Raw genomic sequence first — 18,177 nt, 5'->3', positions numbered from 1 at the left:
AAAACTCCAACATATACTCAATCTCTATATTCCTTTCTAATCTAATATGAAATTGCTGAGTTATTAGCTAAATTAGCTAGCTAACGTTAGTTTACACGACAGCACACAACAGTACTTTCGTGGGGAATATAATTTTCCAGCTGACTACTATAAGTTAGCAACAACGTATACATTTCAGTAAGTACATCTTAAGTATTTGTTTCTACCAAAACATCAATTATCAATCAATAGTCAAAACGTTAATAAACAGTTAAAGCTAAAGTTAACTTGACAGTCTTACCTGCTCACTGACCTCCAGAGGATAAACAGCTAAATATGTCTCGAAAATGAGCTTAAATTATCTTATAATTTTATACTGATATCACCTTAAACAAGTAAAATGTATGTGACTCTTATTCAAAACAAACATAAAAATAAAGAAAAGCTTACCCTGCGAAAAACAACGTTTTAAACTAAGCTAACTGAAATCGCTGCTTCTCCGCTTTTAGCATTTCAGTAGATTCAAGTAACAGCAATTCGAACAGCGCCAGACTGCCATAGCTGTCCATATTGTGGTCAAAGAGAGTATTACATCCACACTGATGATCATTACAGTACAGACGAATGGATAAAGTTGTACTTTACACCGAGTTAAGTATGCAAAAAAGTGCAAAAAAGTGTCAAAATACGTTTTGAAAAACACATCTTGTTAGCTGGATCTTGACTTCTCTGGTTTTGTTATGAACGCATTTTGATGCATGCAACTTTTAAACCAAGCTATTGAAGCAGTTCAGCATTTAAAGTTGATAAATGCAGTTTTCTTGCAAGTTTCTGTTTGTGTCCACACAGCTGAATGTACTTTTGGATAAAACCCAACTAGAAGTGAGAGAAGTGATGGCATCTCCAGTACAGAGAATTCCAAGAATGAAAATGTGTTATTCACTGAAAACTGTCAATGTGATTAAATAATCAACCAAGTCCACATCTGGCAGGTTATCTGCTGCCAATAATTATGTTGGATATATTAGATTTTTTTTGACAATGTAAAGGTTCCTGCATGTTGTGTAGGAAAAAAATGCCTCATTGTTTATGATTTAACTAGTGCGTCTTTGTTCTAATGATTGCATTGCATTTTTAACTCCAGATAATAGGTCGTGATGACTACCAGGTATGACTTTAAATGTAATGAAGTAGCTTTTTAGTATTTTTTTTGTATACCTGTTTACATTTGTCATACTAAGAGCTGCTATCCATGTTTCGTTGTTTTTGAAACAATGACAGTAAATATTTAAACTATTGTTCCTTTTTTGTTTCAAGTATTGTGATTATTAGTAGCTGTATCTATGAATATATATCTATAATCAAAAACCCAAGAGGACACGTCTATTATAACACCTCATTTACTAAAGTCTACGTGACTGGTAAAAAGTCAGTCCTTCCTAAAAGACTAATGACTAACGTGGCAATTGAAATTGTAACAGACTGTGCCGCGTTAGAGGTAGTATGTCCCCTCTGGGTTGCCGTACGACTGCCGTAAAGCAGTGGATGGTGTCGACGCCGCTGCGGGTGACATGTGGAGGAAGTGGTTGAAGTCTGTGCCACGTTTCTAGGTTAGAAAACGTCGTTCGATTTAACATTTATAAAACAGATACAAATCTACAATACAATTAACAGAACACTTGCCTTCTTTCTCTTGTCTGATTATATATAATTTCAAATAGAATTCTACAAAATCATGGACAGCATCATGTAAAACATTTCCCTTAAGACTCTGACTGCATGGGAGCCATTGAACGCGTTTTGACTGATTTGCAGGAACACTTGAGTCAAGTCACTAACAAAAACAGCAAATAAAGAAACATGGCACACAAACTTAGTCGTTTGGGATAAGGACGGAAGTGAAGCTACAATATATAGACTCATTAGTAAAGCTGACAACGGGAACAGTCTCTTCAGAGTGAGTGGGTGGCTCTTAAAAGAGCCGTTGGTTTCAGATTCACTGGTCGGGATGAGGTTTAACCTCCGAAGCCGTACAGAGTGCGGCCCTGCCTCTTCAGAGCGTACACCACGTCCATGGCGGTCACGGTCTTTCTCTTGGCGTGCTCGGTGTAGGTCACGGCGTCACGGATGACGTTCTCCAGGAACACCTTGAGCACACCGCGGGTCTCCTCGTAGATCAGACCAGAGATACGCTTCACTCCACCGCGGCGAGCCAGACGGCGGATAGCGGGTTTTGTGATTCCCTGGATGTTATCACGGAGAACTTTACGGTGACGCTTGGCGCCTCCTTTACCGAGTCCTTTGCCTCCCTTTCCTCTTCCGCTCATGTTTGCTAGTATTCAACAAAGTCGAATGTACTGCTGGGCTGAAGGCACTCTGTATTTACAGCCTTTCTGCGGACGTAAAGGAAGAAGGAGGTTAGGTCTGGTGGGCGGGGCCAGACTCAACGGTCCTTCCTACCGTTTTTTCCTAACTGTCTTCATCAATCTGAACATTTCCACAAGTTAATTAAGTTGCAACACGTTTTAAATGTTGAACTCGTGATTTGAATGAGCCTAACAATACAAATAACATTAAGCACTATTTTTAACTTCATTATTAAGTATGTGTTCCTCTTGTAAACCTAACCCTAACCCTTATCATTATACCTGTGGTATTCTACATGAATCAAACATCAATCGACTGCACTTTATCACAGATTCAATCAGTATTCTTTTTCTTCACATTGATCTCACATTGTTTAACGCCCAATAACATACAAAAACGCAACAATTATAATGAGAAAGTCCAAAAAGTTGACAATAGTTGTCAGTTTGTTTGTCCTTTTTGTGACGCTCAAAAGTGTTTTATAGACTAAATCCATAAGATTTATTTGAATTCAGGGTTTAAATTTTCTTTAAGTTAAATTGAATGAGTTCCTTGTTATACTGTACAGCAAGATGTACAAAAAGGCTCATTCTATCATCAGAGGGGGGCTGTGGATCATTTATGAGGACTGAACTTGCCAAAATCATTTATCATATAAGGCACAGTCAATACATTCATGTCATTAAATGCAACAAAACAAGGAATTCGTTCAATGATATAATTTGATCCAAGTAGTTATTTTTACAAGATTATTTTTTTTCTATCTTTGTCTTAATTCAACTATTTATTTATTTTCCCATTTAATTATTTTAATGTATTACTGAAGTAGTTTCAGGTTTTTCCAGTTTCTTTTCCCAAAAATATTCCTGTTTCTGGACTTTTCTTTATTTCATCGCAATTTGGAAAATAATGAAAGCCTACTTTGTTTCTTTTTTTTGTGGTTCATGTCATTTACTTTATATGCATCTTTATGAAAAATGTCCACATTCAGCAGCATTACTCATCTGATTCATTTGACAGTTCACATACTTGCACTCAGTGACTCTTGTGCCTCTGTTGACTGTATTTCTTGGACTAAAGTATCCATATATTGTAACATAATAGTGGCTGAACATGTTTATAATGACATTGATAACCAGGATTCAACTCTTTCTGAAGATGTGTGTGGCTCTTAAAAGAGCCTTTTTGTTGGACGGTCGTTCAGACTGATGACAGCTTACTTCTTCTTAGGTGCTGCCTTCTTGGCTTTTGGCTTGGTGGTCTTTGCCTTTGTGACTGGTTTCTTGACTGCAGGCTTCTTAGCCACCTTCTTCACCGTCTTGGCCTTGGGGCTCTTGACTGCCTTCTTGGGGGCCTTGGCTGCTTTCTTGGGACTCCTGGCTGTGAGTTTCTTCACCTTCTTCGGGGATTTCTTGACAGGTGTCTTCTTGGCTGCCTTGGTCTTCTTAGCCACTGTGGTCTTCTTGGCAGCGGGTTTCTTGACTTTGAGAGCGGGTTTCTTTGCTGGCTTCTTGGTTTTGGAAGCAGCCGCCGTTTTGGCCAATTTGAAGGAGCCAGATGCACCGACTCCCTTGGTGCGGACCAGAGTGCCCTTTTCCACCAGACCCTTAACGGCAATCCTGATGCGGGCCGTGTTCTTATCCACGTCGTAACCTCCGGCTTTCAGATTCTTCTTCAGGGCGGCCAAAGACATACCACCGCGGTCTTTGGATGCGCCGACAGCGGATACGATGAGTTCCCTGAGGCCGGGGCCGGTCTTCGCTTTGGCCACACGCTTCTTCTTGGCTGCTTTTGCCGGAGCGGCGACTGGAGCTGGAGCGGCTTCTGCCATTTCTTTTATCGAGTGTTTAGTTTCAGTTTAAAACAAGACGAGAGCGTCTGATCTGGTGAAGAACTCTGAGCACAGGGCTGTACTTAAACACACCATGAGAACCGTGGAGAGTCAACCCTACCGCGGCTCCTCTGTGCAGTCGGAACTTCGTGCCACTTGTGTTTTCTCCTCATCAATAAAAGACTTTAAACTAAATGTGGGAGAGGTGCCGAAGGCCGACACTGGTGGAGCAGATAGCGGACTTGTGTCTCTTCATGTAGAAGTCATGTTAAGCTCTGATGGTCACTGCGTTTCGTTTGGGGAGCCTCCAAATCTCACACATTCGCCGTCGTGTCCAGCGCTGCTCGGCGACTTTTCCCTCTCATTTCTCCCCAAAAATGTCGTAAAATGCAACAGAGCTCCGTCAAAAGCTGTTTTCCAGCTGGCTCACATGTGTGTTTAGGGACTCGAGGTGAAAACAACTATCGGATGATCATCAGTTTTTCACAAAATGAAGTTATTCTGGTAGCAGTAAACACACTGATGATGGCCGAGCACAGACTTCCTATCAGAGCTGCTCACTGAGGGTGTGAACAATTCTGCTGCTGGGAACGAGATTCAATATCAATAAACTAGTCATAAGTCTAATAGTAATGAACATGTTGTCGGTTAAATAAATTCTGTCTGATACAGCACTGTGAATCTCTACACTGTTTTGTGAGCCATTATCATTGAAGGAAACAGAAAGTGAGGATCTGGCCCACATATACTATTTTGATTTTGACAGCAGCTTTGCTGATGGAGCTGATTCTGACAATAATATACACACATGAGTTCAATTTAATTAAATTGAACCTCTTCACTGTGTAACATTTAATAGGCTACATAATATGTATAGACTATACTTACATATGCTATACTTAACAGCTGCCCCATATCAGTATATTATACTACAACCAGTTTATGCATTTCTGTATTAGAGTAACTAAACAGAAATTATGTAATAATATTAATAATCTAAATATTTGCACATGATCAATTTTGCTGGGTAACCGAAGGAGCCTTGTCTTTGTAGCAGCAATTAGGAACTTCTATGGAGCTCAAGCAGAGCCAGAGGGTTCCTCAGCACCTCCATGCCAGCAAGCAGCAGGTACATCTTCTCTCCTGCAGGCTCACGAGCACAAAGGCCAGTGTTTGGTCAACCAATTGATCCAGCAGACTCCTCTTGTGCAATGTTCCACTTTTTATTTTCATTAGTTTTAGGCAGGTGGGGTGGGAATTTCAATGTGGAGTTATTTTTCATGTTTAAGAACTTTGTTTTACAGTAAACATGTTTGAGGTAAATGCTGCACCTGTTGCAGTTATTGACATAGAGGAGCCTCACTGTTTACTTTTCATTATCATTTTCTGTAGGTTTAACTCGCTTTGGTCAGCTTGAGATGTGTAATTTGAATATGAGAGAGGTTTTATTGATCCAGCCAATTAGTGTTTTCTTCTTAAAGTGTAACAGATTGAAGCATCCCCACGGATCGTCTTAAGGGGTTCAGAATCCCTCTATTGTAGTTTGATAAAATAGGGGGCCCAAAAAGCCTGGACATGGTCCTGACTACGACACTCTATTGTGAACTCAGGTTTTGTCATCATTCATTGTATAGTTTGTTGGTTTGGTTTAAGGTTTAAAACTCTTTGAAGCATGAATGGACATTTCACTTCTGGAACCCATGATCCCCCAAAAATAAAAAATTATATGTTGAGCTCTATAAAGCTCTTCTGCCATGAGCTGAAAGTAAAACACGAGTCCCCTCAGCCTGCTCAGGATGGCTGACCCGTCTATGGGCTGAGTGACCCATAGACATATATACATGTATATGTATGTATATATGTATATATACATGCATGTATATATGTCTATGGAGTGACCCCCCAACAAAGCGACGCGTTGAGTTCTACGTCGCGTCACGTCACGGATGCGCCGGAAACAGTTGTAACAGGAGAGAGAAAAAACAACAGCAGCATTGTGAGAGAAACTTCTGTAAAACGGGGGATACATTGTTTTGAGCGTCACAACCCCCGAAACGACTCGTTTCACTGTCATTATTTGAGCCATTCGGTCCAATAACATTTGGAAAGACTCGAAGAGCCGCTAGATAAAATTATGTTATCCTCCTTATAGTTAGCCGGGAGTTAAACCGGAAGTTAGCCGTCTCGTTAGGCGTTTTAAGTATTTTCACCGTCTATGATTTTCACAACCGGGAAGTCGGGTTTTTGGCTTCAAAACAGCGTCGGGCAACTTAAATGTGAAGAAATTGGGCTCAGTCTCCAACAGTATGTCCGGTAATTAAACGTAGTTAAAAGATCGCACCATAGACTCGAGTCTTATTTACGCGCCACCACCGGATGTTGATAATGCGTCATCACTTTGCGCGGCGGATGTTAGGGTTTTCACCTGGGTGTGTCGCTTATGACTGGTTAGTCCCTAAAATGCCCAATTTCTCTATTCTAACAAAAGAAAATATTTTATATGGTGTATCTATGAAAGAGTCGTCCCATGACCTGGCTATTAACAATTTCATCATTCTTGGTAAATTTGTATTCCCAAAAATAGATGCATGAAATCCAAACCTAATTTCTATGTTTTTCATAAAGAATTATGTCATTATTTTTCATCCTTAAAATATATTGAGAGGAAAAAAAAAAGCATTGAAACTTTGTAGCTTAGTAGAGGAGCTTAATCTTACTGAAAACCCCTAGCTCTTCCCCCTTTATTTATTTATTTTACTTCTACTTTTCCCTAATATTATTATTATCATTATTTTATTTATTTATTTATTTTTCTGAGATTTCTTCCTTTCTTTCGTCTTTCACAGTTGATGATATTGATTGATGATATTCTGAGGCTTGTCCATGTGCCTTGTTTATTCTGTACTGCAATGTGCTATGCCAAAATGTTGTGTACAATTATTATTCAATAAAATAAAAAAAAAGAACCTGGGTGTGTCACTTAGGCCGAGATTAGGTGATAAAAATTCGTGTCTCTTGCAGTCAGTTGACCCAGGAGTGAGAGCAGAGTGTAGAAATTCACATTGCACAAAAAAACCTGATCTCTGCTGGGGTAAAATACAGGTCAACCCATTTCTTGCCTCCTTTCATTGTCATATACAACATAAAACACAGAATTCATTTCTAAATTGTATAATTCACATACAGGCACTGCATGGCCTGGCTCTCCTGTGTACAAGACATCATTTCTGAGCCTTGGTTGTCAACTCTGGCAGTCTGATCTGGGCCTCCATTTGATTTCATTCTGTTCCATTCTTGACTAAATACCCTGCAGTTAAAGCATTTTACTTGTCTAATCGTGGCTTCATTAATTCAGACAGACTGCATGTTAACTTCGCTCTAGCCAGCATTACTATTGGTCTGTGGTGCACCCAACTTGCTCCCTTGAACAACAAAACTGAAAGCAACAAACCTATATCTGAGTGCGTTATTAAAGTACTTTAGAGCTTCAGTGAGAAACGCAGAAGCCTCTTGGATGAAAGATAAAATGTTGTCAAGAAACAGGTTCAGTTGCAGCGAGAGAACCTTCATCACCAACAAACCCAGTATTACACATCTGTTTCATGATTTCATTCCAAATCTAGAGGTGACTGTGCTTTAACAGTGGCCACGTGGAAACTTGGTGACAACCTTTTCCAGTCTATCAAATCTGACTAATCTGTATTTTTTTCTAAATGACTGCTGAAAATTTATTTCAAAAGGTGGACAGTGTACAGACTGACAGCAGTTAGGCGACAGAGGATGACAGGAAGTGAAGAAGGATGAGTCAGTTAAGTCGTTACTCACAGAGTAACTTTCTCTGTGTAGGATTGGTTACTTTGAAATGTTCTCTCCAATAGTTGATCAGCTTACAGCGCGGGAGTCTCTCAGTGCTGACGTCACTCCAGCGGTGTCTTTATAAAGCCGCCGTTTGCCGTCAGACAGCATCGATTCTTTATCTGTGAACACAGAGGAGACAGTTGAGCAACAATGGCAAGAACCAAGCAGACAGCCCGTAAATCCACCGGAGGTAAAGCTCCCAGGAAGCAGCTCGCCACCAAGGCTGCCCGTAAGAGCGCCCCGGCCACCGGCGGAGTGAAGAAGCCCCATCGTTACAGGCCCGGTACCGTGGCTCTCAGAGAGATCCGTCGCTACCAGAAGTCCACCGAGCTGCTCATCCGCAAGCTGCCCTTCCAGCGCCTGGTCAGGGAGATCGCCCAGGACTTCAAGACCGACCTGCGCTTCCAGAGCTCCGCCGTCATGGCTCTGCAGGAGTCCAGCGAGGCTTACCTGGTCGGCCTGTTCGAGGACACCAACCTGTGCGCCATCCACGCCAAGAGGGTCACCATCATGCCCAAAGACATCCAGCTGGCCCGCCGCATCCGTGGAGAGAGAGCTTAAACTGACCCCACATCTGTTTAACAACACAACGGCTCTTTTAAGAGCCACACACTTATACTGTGAGAGTAACATGTCCTGACATCAGGTCGCCATTTTAGTGAATTCAGATCAGTAATGGTGTTAAAATGGTAAAGCAAAAGACATAATACAGAAAAGGTCGCCGACTGATGCGGGGATATAAAAAAAATCTGTTTGCACATGAGTTTAATTAATCCACATTTTGTAGCCCGCGTAATAAGTGATACTGAGTTGGTCTTATGGCGGTATGAACTTTACACGGTGTCAACGATATAGTGGTTTAGTCATTACCCAGAATAACCGCCGTTCTTTGCAAACACGTGTCCTGACTGACTAGTTTATGCTCTTGTCAAAAGAGTAAACACCTGTAATTTAGTATGAAGTACTAATAATTTAATAATACTAGTAGTATAGTACTAATATAAATTAATTTTAATAATGTGTAAAATACATGGTGATAATAAGGAATTACGTCTTTAGTTTCAGTTGGGTGGTTCTTAAAAGAACCGTTGTGTTGGTTAAAGCCGGGTTTAGGCTTTTACTTGGACTTTGCGGCCTTCTCGGTCTTCTTGGGCAGCAGGACTGCCTGGATGTTGGGCAGCACGCCTCCCTGAGCGATGGTCACACCGCCGAGCAACTTGTTCAGCTCCTCGTCGTTGCGGACCGCCAGCTGCAGGTGACGGGGGATGATTCTGGTCTTCTTGTTGTCGCGGGCAGCGTTTCCAGCCAGCTCCAGGATCTCAGCGGTCAGATACTCCAGCACGGCCGCCAGATAGACGGGGGCGCCGGCACCGACACGCTGGGCGTAGTTGCCTTTCCTCAGGAGCCTGTGGACACGTCCGACTGGGAACTGAAGCCCGGCACGAGAAGAGCGAGTCTTCGCCTTTGCTCTTGCTTTTCCTCCTTTGCCGCGTCCAGACATTTTCTTATGTTGTTCTTTTTCAAAGATAGAAAGAGAATATGCCGCTTATTCGCCGAAACCGCCTTTATAAAGCAACCTAGCTGCTCTGTGATTGGCCACAGTGAGCGTTAATATGGTTGTCCAATCAGAAAAGAGCTAGTGTTAAGTTCCGGCATTAACTACATAGCTTCCGGTTTGGTTGCCTTTAATTTCAAAGTAAAATCTGGAAAGTGATTGTACCGGAAATTACTGTAATAAATTTCATCGAGTCTATATCAAGCTACATTACTATATTTAAGAAGTATTCAGTGAATGGTAATTCGCTCCGTGCACAAGATGGCGACCGCTGACGTTCCAACTTTTTTTTTTTTTTGAAACCGTACAAAATAAACAAATCTGGCACGTCTTTCATCGTACATACATTGCGCAAGTATATAGAAAATGCCAGGTGAACATCATCCAACATTAGTGCAAGTCAACTCACAATAAGAACATACACATTTGTGTTTCAATATAATACATTCAGAGCAATTGAAATAAAATTAAAACAAACATCTCAAAATAAATAATGAAAAATAAAATATATAAATAGAATAAACATTGATTTTTTAATTTCTTTAAATTTTTTTTCAAGGGGGATTCAAATTAGTCTTAACTATCTATTTCAGTGAGAAAATTCTTTAAGTTATATCATTTTTGTGCCTTAATTTCTGTTAGAAGTTTTAGAGATTTCATGTACAATTTAAATGTATTCATGAAGACAATACATTTGGGGGGTGACTTCATAACTCTATTCTTGTGGATGAAAAATTTGGCTAGACAAAGTATTAGATTGCAACAGAGTTCATCATTTTTGTTTTGTAAGATCAACCCAAAATTGATATCATCTCTAGAGATAGCAGCTGGAAACAATACAATTTTTTGTTTGATCCAATTGTGAATGTTAAACCAGAATGTTTGTATTATATCACATGAGAAGATGTGGTCCGTGGTTTCAATGTCATTTTCACAGAATGTGCATAAATTGTCATCGATATTAAAGCGTAGTCTAAATAATTCTTTAGAAGGATGAATGTTGTTCATAATGTTAAAGTGTGTTTCTTTCATTTTGGGGGGTATGGGAAATGTTAGGTACATTGTTCTTAGTTTATCAATTGATTTATTGTCGGGAAACAATGTTTCAGTGAGGCAGTTTCTTATATAATGATTGTTACATTTTTTGTCCAGGATTAAAATCCCCTGTATTGACAATGGGCCCAGTTGTGGTATTATAGGTTGGTGGGCCAATATATTTTTGGTTAGAAAAATAAATCCATGAGGAAGTGTTTTTTGTAATTTAATAAAGTCTGATTTGGGAGGGTTGAATTTATGTTTAGTGCAAAACTGTTGATAATCTAAGAGATTACCATTGGCATCCATTAAGTCAATCACAGTCCATATATTCCTCTCATACCAATCCTGATAATATGATGATTTATTTCGGTATAATACATATCTATTATTCCAAAGCATAGTAGTGTGGGGAGAGAAGTTATGCACATATAGCATTTTCCAATATAATAGAATTTGTTTATGAAACTCTGACAGTGATATAGGTAATTTATCGATGTTGAGGTCTGCCATACGAAGACATTTTAAACCTCCAATCTTATTGAATAGGGAATTTGGAACAGAGTACCAAAATGAGTTGCTATGTTTGATCCAAGATTTCAGCCAATTATTTTTTAAAGTTCCATTGAGGCAATCAAAATCAATAACTATTAAACCACCATCTTTAATTTCTTTAACCATATTGCTTTTTTCCGTATAGTGTGCCTTGTTTCCCCAAATAAAATTCAGATTAATTTGGTTAATAGATTTGATTAGTTTATTTGAAATGGCATTAGAGTAGACTGGGTACATGCACCTTGATAAACATTCCATCTTGGTTAGGTAAATTCGGCCGAGTATTGAGAGGTCTCTTTGGAGCCATGAGTTTAAATTGGCTTTACTCTCTTTTATTTTTTTTTTCTACATTCAAGTATTGACTTTGTTTTTGGTCTTTTGTAAGGTGTATTCCGAGGTATTTAATTTCTGACTTAATAGGGATGTTACAGATGTCTTTTAGGGGTTGTATCATGAATTGCAAATAATTCACATTTGTTTAAGTTCAAAGTTAACCCTGAAGCTTTGGAGAATTTTCGACTTTTTAGATTGTTATTGGGATTTGGTGTCTGTCTTGTACAAATAGTGTTGCGTCATCCGCAAGTTGGCTGATGACAATATTGGTGCCAAAGACATTTACATTTTTTATTTCATTACAATTTTTAATGTAAATTGCTAACATTTCTGTGACTAATATGAATAAATATGGTGAAATGGGACAACCTTGTGGAATTCCCACATTAACATAAAAACTGGGGGTGGCGCCACACGGTAGCATGACACAGCTGTTGATATTCTGATATAATCCACCAACTAAATTGCTGACGTTCCAACTTGAGTGTGTGGGCCAGTACTTCCGGTCAAAACTTCCGGTGATTTGACAGCGAGAGCGGGAGAGAGCGAGAGCGAGAGACAACAGCGACCGCGTTACATTAGCAGAAAGATCATTTTTAGCAGAAAGGTCATTTTTCACAATGAGTGTGTTTAAGACTCAAGAGAGGCGACTTGCCTTTCAGAGGGTGAGAGCCTCAGCACTTCATTGTTGTGTGCCGTTATGTACCGTTTCGTCACGTTACAACAAAGAAGTCAGCTTTCATGCATTCCCCGTTGACGGAGCGGTACGGGCTGAGTGGATGCAGAAGATCCGGAGGGATGACTTCAACCCGAACAAAAACACCCGGGTATGTAGTCGGCATTTTAAGCAGACTGATTTCAGTGTGACTGTCGGGGGGCTGAGGAGGCTGAAGAAGGGAACTGTACCAGTGTATTTTTCGTGGAACGGGTACGAACTACCTGCGCCCAGAACGAGCGTCTTGGAACGGCGCCCGCGGGCCGAGAGTCCCGCCCCAGAGTCAGACTCGGACTCAGAGATGGAGACTGAAATGGCTCCAGATCACGACTACTGTGTAGTCCCACAAACAGGAGCGAGGGCGAATGATTTGGCTGACGAGAACGAAGCCCTACGTCGCCAGATTACGGAGCTACAACAGCAGCAGGAAGTCCTCAAACTTCGCCAGCGTTTTGGCATAGAGCGCCTGTCTGCATCAGATGAGATTTGTGGCTTTTTGATGGCGGTTTCTTGTTGGAGGCATAGACTGCAGTGTATTGTTATCGTGCAGTCTTTTTATGAGGTTGCCAAAACTACGTCAATTAGCGGTCTGCTAACTTGATCTCTCGAGAGGGCTTCTTACACAGTTTCACGGTGTGTTAGACCATGGATTAAATTTACACCGGAACATCCCTTTAAGATATATCTTGGCTATTTTTGGCTCCCCTCCTGACATTGACCTCTCTGCTGAGGTGAGGCGGGCCCTGACTTTCTCAGCCTTGTTGGCTCGCCGGCTGATTCTGCTTGATTGGAAGCTCTCCATCATATAATTGCTGGGTTACAGAAGTTCCACCAAGATATTTCATGACACTTGTCACCCCTTCTTGGAGTTTGTTGGCTCTCCATACCTATCTGGATGCTGAGGAGGACTAAGCTCAGGTCTTTCTATCTCTATCTCCTCCTCTGCTCTCTATCCGTCTTTTTCTTTGTATGTGTGTGTGTTGTTTGTCCCAGCCTGGTGTGAGTGGGTAGGTGGGACTGGGTTCAGGGGATTTGTTGACATACTGTTGTAAATGTCTCTTTTCCCACACTGTTAGATACAACAATATGACATTGTGTTGGAAATTTCAATGAAACATTTTGAAAAAAAAAATAAAAATAAAGATATATCTTGCTTCTGAAAAAACATTCTTTGTCATTGTCATCATTACATTAGCTTTGGGTTTTTGCTGACTTGAAAGGAAAATAAAAACACACCAGAGATGACATTAGAACATGTAGAATTTAATATGTTAATATTGAACAACACTTATTCAGCGACGCAATATCAACAGCATCTGGGTGGATGACAAATCCTGATGGCCGGTAGCTGAAGTTTTTTATGTGGGCATATTCCTGAACAGCAACTGGCTCCAGTGCCAGCCCCCTCTTCATCAAGGCTGTCTGAACCCCACCTTTGCAGATGCGTTCTGCAAGGTTCTCTGCAGAGCTCTGACCTCGGACATGGCACACCTCCCGGAACCTGGAGGAGGCGGGCCTCATCTTCCTCAGGCTGTGCCAGTCTGCGCTGCCACTCTGTTCCCTTGTGGCCACCTCGATGGATCTTGCCATACCGAAAGTGATGTTAAGCGACATCAGATTTAGATGTTGTTGGAGAGTGCACACAAAGGAACATGTATTACAATTACATTAAGTCATTACAAAATAACTATAAAAAACACTAAAGAGAGGTGAGAGCAGGCTAACTGTTCAAGCACATAGTAGCGGTATGATTCATTAGGCTACCAGAACAACCAGAACAAATAAGCCTGCCTCCCTAATCTCTTAAAATATTTTATTGGTTTAATAATATAGTTAGAAAAACAGTGTTACTAAAGCCTTGACCAAGTTAGTATAGCCTAGACTGAGGGTACAAAATCAGCTCTTACCTCACTGATCAATGTTCCCACCTTGAATGGGCTTACTTAAACTTATGCTCCAAAGAACGGGAGCAGTAACAAACAGTTTTTGGGATTTCCATGAGAGTAAAGTTCAGGTTAAAGTAAAATAAACAGACTTAAGTTTTATTATTGTTATTCTACATCCACATCACCAAGTATAGCCACAAAAATACCCCAGAGTCTGACTTGAACTGGTTCAACACGTGTTCTCCCCTACTCTGAGGTCGTGAGGCTTCTCATGCTTCCTCATGGACCTATAACAAACAGCCCTGACCGTCACTCTCCCTGCAGGGTCTTTGTTTGACACTGTGGGAATTCAACATCATTCATGTAATGTTAGTTGATCAAACAACCTGATGCACTGACAAGGGTGGAAAATAATCTTGATCGCAGCCACTGGTGAGTGGGTGCGTGACTTGTCTGTAGTTTTCTGAACCAATCAGTGTTGCCACAATGACCTTGAAAAAGTAATCTGATTACTGCTTTTAGAAGTAACTAAGTTAGAATACAAGTTACTTTATTAGTTACGTTCAGCAGCTGCTGACAACACCCCTGCCTCAACATAATGATGACAGTGCATTTTTAATAGTAACGCCAAGTAAACATGTGTTTGTGTCACTGCGTAGTCTTACACGTGAGTGTTCTCATGCTGAAAAACGTGACTTGTCGCATGCATGACATCACTCCCCGAGACGCAAGAACAAAGCAAAAATATATATTTTTACTACGTAAAATTACAAAAATAATAGTAAGGCACAGTGACTTCAATAATTAACTTTAATCTGATTACTGGTTTATAAATATTAACGCGTTAGATTACTCGTTACTGAAACTACAAATCCGAATTTGACAGCCGTCCAGACGACAACGTTTTTTTTTCGAAAACACACACCTATTGCATCGTTTTGGCCGACCGTCCATACGGATCCTGAAAACGCACTTTTTTGAAAACGGGTCTCAGGGTGGAGAAATCCGAAAACGCAGCCCTCCCGTTTTCATGTGGACGGCGAATCCGCATACTTTCCAAAACGATTACGCCATCGCCCCACCCCGCGACGTCCCATAACACCAACAACAACAATGGCGGACTACATGGCCCGGCGCACAAGATGGCGTCTCTTAACTTCCGGGTTCTTCGGGGTGGGCATTACTGTTTCCGGTTGTAGTGGAGAAGCAGGAAGTACGATAGCCGATTGCAAAAATGAGTGTGTTTAAGATTAAGGAGAAGAGACTTACTTATCAACGCCAAGAGAAGAAAACGTCTTTACATTGTTGCGTGCCTCGGTGTGCTAATTCATCCAGATACAACTCCGAAATTAGTTTTCATCGTTTTCCAGTCGATCCTGAGGTACGGGCTCAGTGGCTCATTAAGATCCGTAGGGACAACTTCAGTCCCACCCAAAATACTCGCCTCTGTAGTCGGCATTTCCCGGCTGGTGACTTTGCTGTGACAGCTGGGGGACAGAGAAGAGTAAACAAAGGAGCTGTACCTTCCCTGTTTGCCTGGAACGATTACTCCATACCCACACCGAGGCTTAATGTTTGGGACCGCCGGCCGCGATGCCGTTCCCCGGGCATAGCATCGTCTCAACCTCTCTCTGACTCCGACTCCGAGATGGAAGTGCAGGTGGCGAATGAGCATGATTACTGCGTCACTCCGACGACCTCAGTAATGTCAGATGAGTTGGCAAGCGAGAACGAAGCTCTAAAGAAAAAGGCACAGGAGCTACAAAACCAGCTTGAAACTTTACAGCTCCAGTCTCGTTTTGGGCTGCAACGCCTTGCAGGATCAGACGAAGACATTCGTTTTTACACAAGGTTGGTCATTGTTTTTTGGATTAACATTAAATTAACCTGTGTGTCTGTGAGGGAGGTAGGGAGTGTGTGTGTGTGTGTGTGTGAGAGAGAGAGAGAGCGAGAGAGAGAGAGAGAGACTGTGTTTCTCAGTAATACATAGTTAACAACCATAATCTAAAAAAGTCTAAAGCGATTATCATTTCAATATTAGATTTGCGTCATACAAGCATTTCCAAGCCTTTTGGCGACTGGTGGAGCCTGCTGTCAAAACTAAGATGGTGCGGATCACCAGTGCACATGCTGCCTCTGCCAACAGCAATGAGCCAACTCAACTAAGAGCAACAGTAAGTTATGTAATTAGGGTCTCAAAAAACAAAAGAAATGAATGTCACGGTTAACACTAGACAGGTTAGATTGAATTGGCCTCTGCTTTATTAAATATAAAGATAATGACTGAGCTAAGATCTGTTCCACATACTTTAGTGATTGCACATTTTGTAAGTTGTTTGTACAAAAGTCTGCTAATTAACTTATATTACAGCTATATATGTACTGATTTCACTGTTTTCAATGAGTTTCTTTACTTCATATATAAAGACAAATAGGGTGTTATTATTTACCTTTAATGTCTCGACTGCCAAAGCCTGCAGTGTTCATCAGATGTGTTGCTGTAGCTTCCTGTCAGCTGATTTACTTGAGCAACACCTCTGATGAGGACTGCAGGCTTTGGCAGTTGAGTCATGTAGGGTAAAAAGTATCAACCTATTTGTCTTTTATATAAGAAGTCAATATAAGAAGTCAAGAACCTATAACTAGGGCTAATTTGTTATTTCTTCATTATTTGTTTATTTTCACAGAAACTTGCACCCATAGATGAACTGCTTCTGTTCCTGATGCACCTGTCTGTGGGCCTGCCTCTCAGGGATCTTGCCAACCGTTTTGGTATTCACCGCACCACAGTCAGCAGAATCATTGCTACCTGGACACACTTTCTGTACCATCTACTTGGTTCCATCCGCCTGTGGCTAACAGCAGAAGTCGTCAAAGCTCACTTACCACCAGAGTTTTCATCATTCCCTGACACACAAGTGGTGCTTGACTGTACAGAAATCTTTTGCCAAACTCCCTCCTCTCTCCTTTTGCAGAGTGAGGTGTTTTCAACATACACGTCACACACCACATTCAAGGCCATGATTGGTATTGCTCCACATGGTCCCATCACCTTTGTGTCTGCGTTGTATGCAGGTTCTATGAGCGACAGGGAGATTTTCAAGCTGTCTGGCATTGCCAAACTCCTCACAGCAGACATGGCCATTATGGTAGACAAGGGCTTTCTTGTGGACACCCTTGTTCCCTGCAAGGTTTACCGACCTGTCTTTCTGTCAAGGAACACCCAAATGTGTAGGGAGGATGTTCAGCAGACGCAGTCTATTGCCCACTTGAGAGTCCACGTTGAGCGGTGTATCCAAAGGGTTAAGGAGAACAAACTCTTTGATAAAGTCATACCGCTATCAGTGTGTGGAAGCATTGATCAGCTGTTCAGTGTGGCTTGCTTCCTGGTAAACTACCAGAATGGACCACTGGTGAAGGCATGGGCAGGTAAACATTGATTGTGACTCATGGAAGTTATAATCTAAAACATGAGCATGCTGTGTACAGTTTTGTCTTTATCACTAAACAGATAACATTAACATGTCATCTCAGATCTACTTTACAATTTGTAGAATGTTTTGGGCTTGTTAACAATGCTGACATGTAAATATGACAGTCAACTGTATATAGTCAATTCTACGTGTGTGTATAGATGGATAGATATACACATAGATATATAGATCGATATATTTCTGTTTTGGCATAAATGAGATTGTAAATTATTGTAAATTAATTCAAAGAGCTATTCAAAGACTATGTTTGTACTGTTAAAATACTTTACTATATGTATATATGCAGAGATAGATAGATAGATAGATAGATAGATAGATAGATAGATATTGATGGACGGATGGATAGAGATAGATATATCTATATATATTTATCTATATCTCTCTCTATATATATATATTCGTTTTGTTATTAATGAGATTGTAAATTATTGTAAATTAATTCAAAGAGCTTGAAGACTATGTTTGTACCATTAAAATACTCTACTGCATGTATATATGCATATATATAGATTGATGGATGGATAGAGATAGAGATACATATATCTATCTCTATATATATATATATATAT

At 40.7% G+C, this 18,177-nt stretch overlaps 5 protein-coding genes across 6 annotated transcripts in view; 2 read left to right on the top strand and 3 right to left on the bottom strand.

The window, feature by feature from the left end:
• Positions 1-2,997, bottom strand: part of LOC115593610 (histone H4) — a 68,000-nt gene extending 65,003 nt beyond the window's left edge. For both annotated transcript variants that reach the window (XM_030437198.1, XM_030437197.1), the window contains exon 1: positions 430-2,997. In XM_030437198.1, the coding sequence (XP_030293058.1) occupies positions 1,995-2,306 (312 nt within the window). In that variant the 5' untranslated portion in view covers positions 2,307-2,997 and the 3' untranslated portion in view covers positions 430-1,994. The remainder of the gene's footprint in view (positions 1-429) is intronic.
• Positions 2,998-3,507: 510 nt separating this feature from the next.
• LOC115593594 (histone H1-like) lies at positions 3,508-4,232 on the bottom strand. Its single transcript, XM_030437178.1, has one exon. The coding sequence runs from the start codon at positions 4,175-4,177 to the stop codon at positions 3,563-3,565; it is 615 nt and encodes a 204-aa protein (XP_030293038.1). The 5' UTR covers positions 4,178-4,232; the 3' UTR covers positions 3,508-3,562.
• Positions 4,233-8,100: 3,868 nt separating this feature from the next.
• On the top strand, positions 8,101-8,647 carry LOC115593597 (histone H3). Its single transcript, XM_030437182.1, has one exon. It carries the CDS (start codon positions 8,186-8,188, stop codon positions 8,594-8,596), a length of 411 nt encoding a protein of 136 aa, XP_030293042.1. The 5' UTR covers positions 8,101-8,185; the 3' UTR covers positions 8,597-8,647.
• Positions 8,648-9,100: 453 nt separating this feature from the next.
• On the bottom strand, positions 9,101-9,587 carry LOC115593602 (histone H2A-like). Its single transcript, XM_030437188.1, has one exon. It carries the CDS (start codon positions 9,534-9,536, stop codon positions 9,153-9,155), a length of 384 nt encoding a protein of 127 aa, XP_030293048.1. The 5' UTR covers positions 9,537-9,587; the 3' UTR covers positions 9,101-9,152.
• A 6,573-nt stretch (positions 9,588-16,160) lies between these two features.
• On the top strand, positions 16,161-17,943 carry LOC115593592 (uncharacterized). The gene is made up of 2 exons (XM_030437177.1): positions 16,161-16,288; positions 16,802-17,943. The coding sequence occupies exons 1-2, from the start codon at positions 16,220-16,222 to the stop codon at positions 17,552-17,554; spliced, it is 822 nt and encodes a 273-aa protein (XP_030293037.1). The 5' UTR covers positions 16,161-16,219; the 3' UTR covers positions 17,555-17,943.
• The last annotated feature ends 234 nt before the right edge of the window (positions 17,944-18,177 follow it).

Source organism: Sparus aurata, chromosome 13, assembly GCF_900880675.1.
Source record: "Sparus aurata chromosome 13, fSpaAur1.1, whole genome shotgun sequence".
Taxonomy (NCBI): Eukaryota; Metazoa; Chordata; class Actinopteri; order Spariformes; family Sparidae; genus Sparus; species Sparus aurata.
Note: the sequence above shows the minus strand (reverse complement) of the source record. Positions and strands in the feature narration are given on the sequence as shown.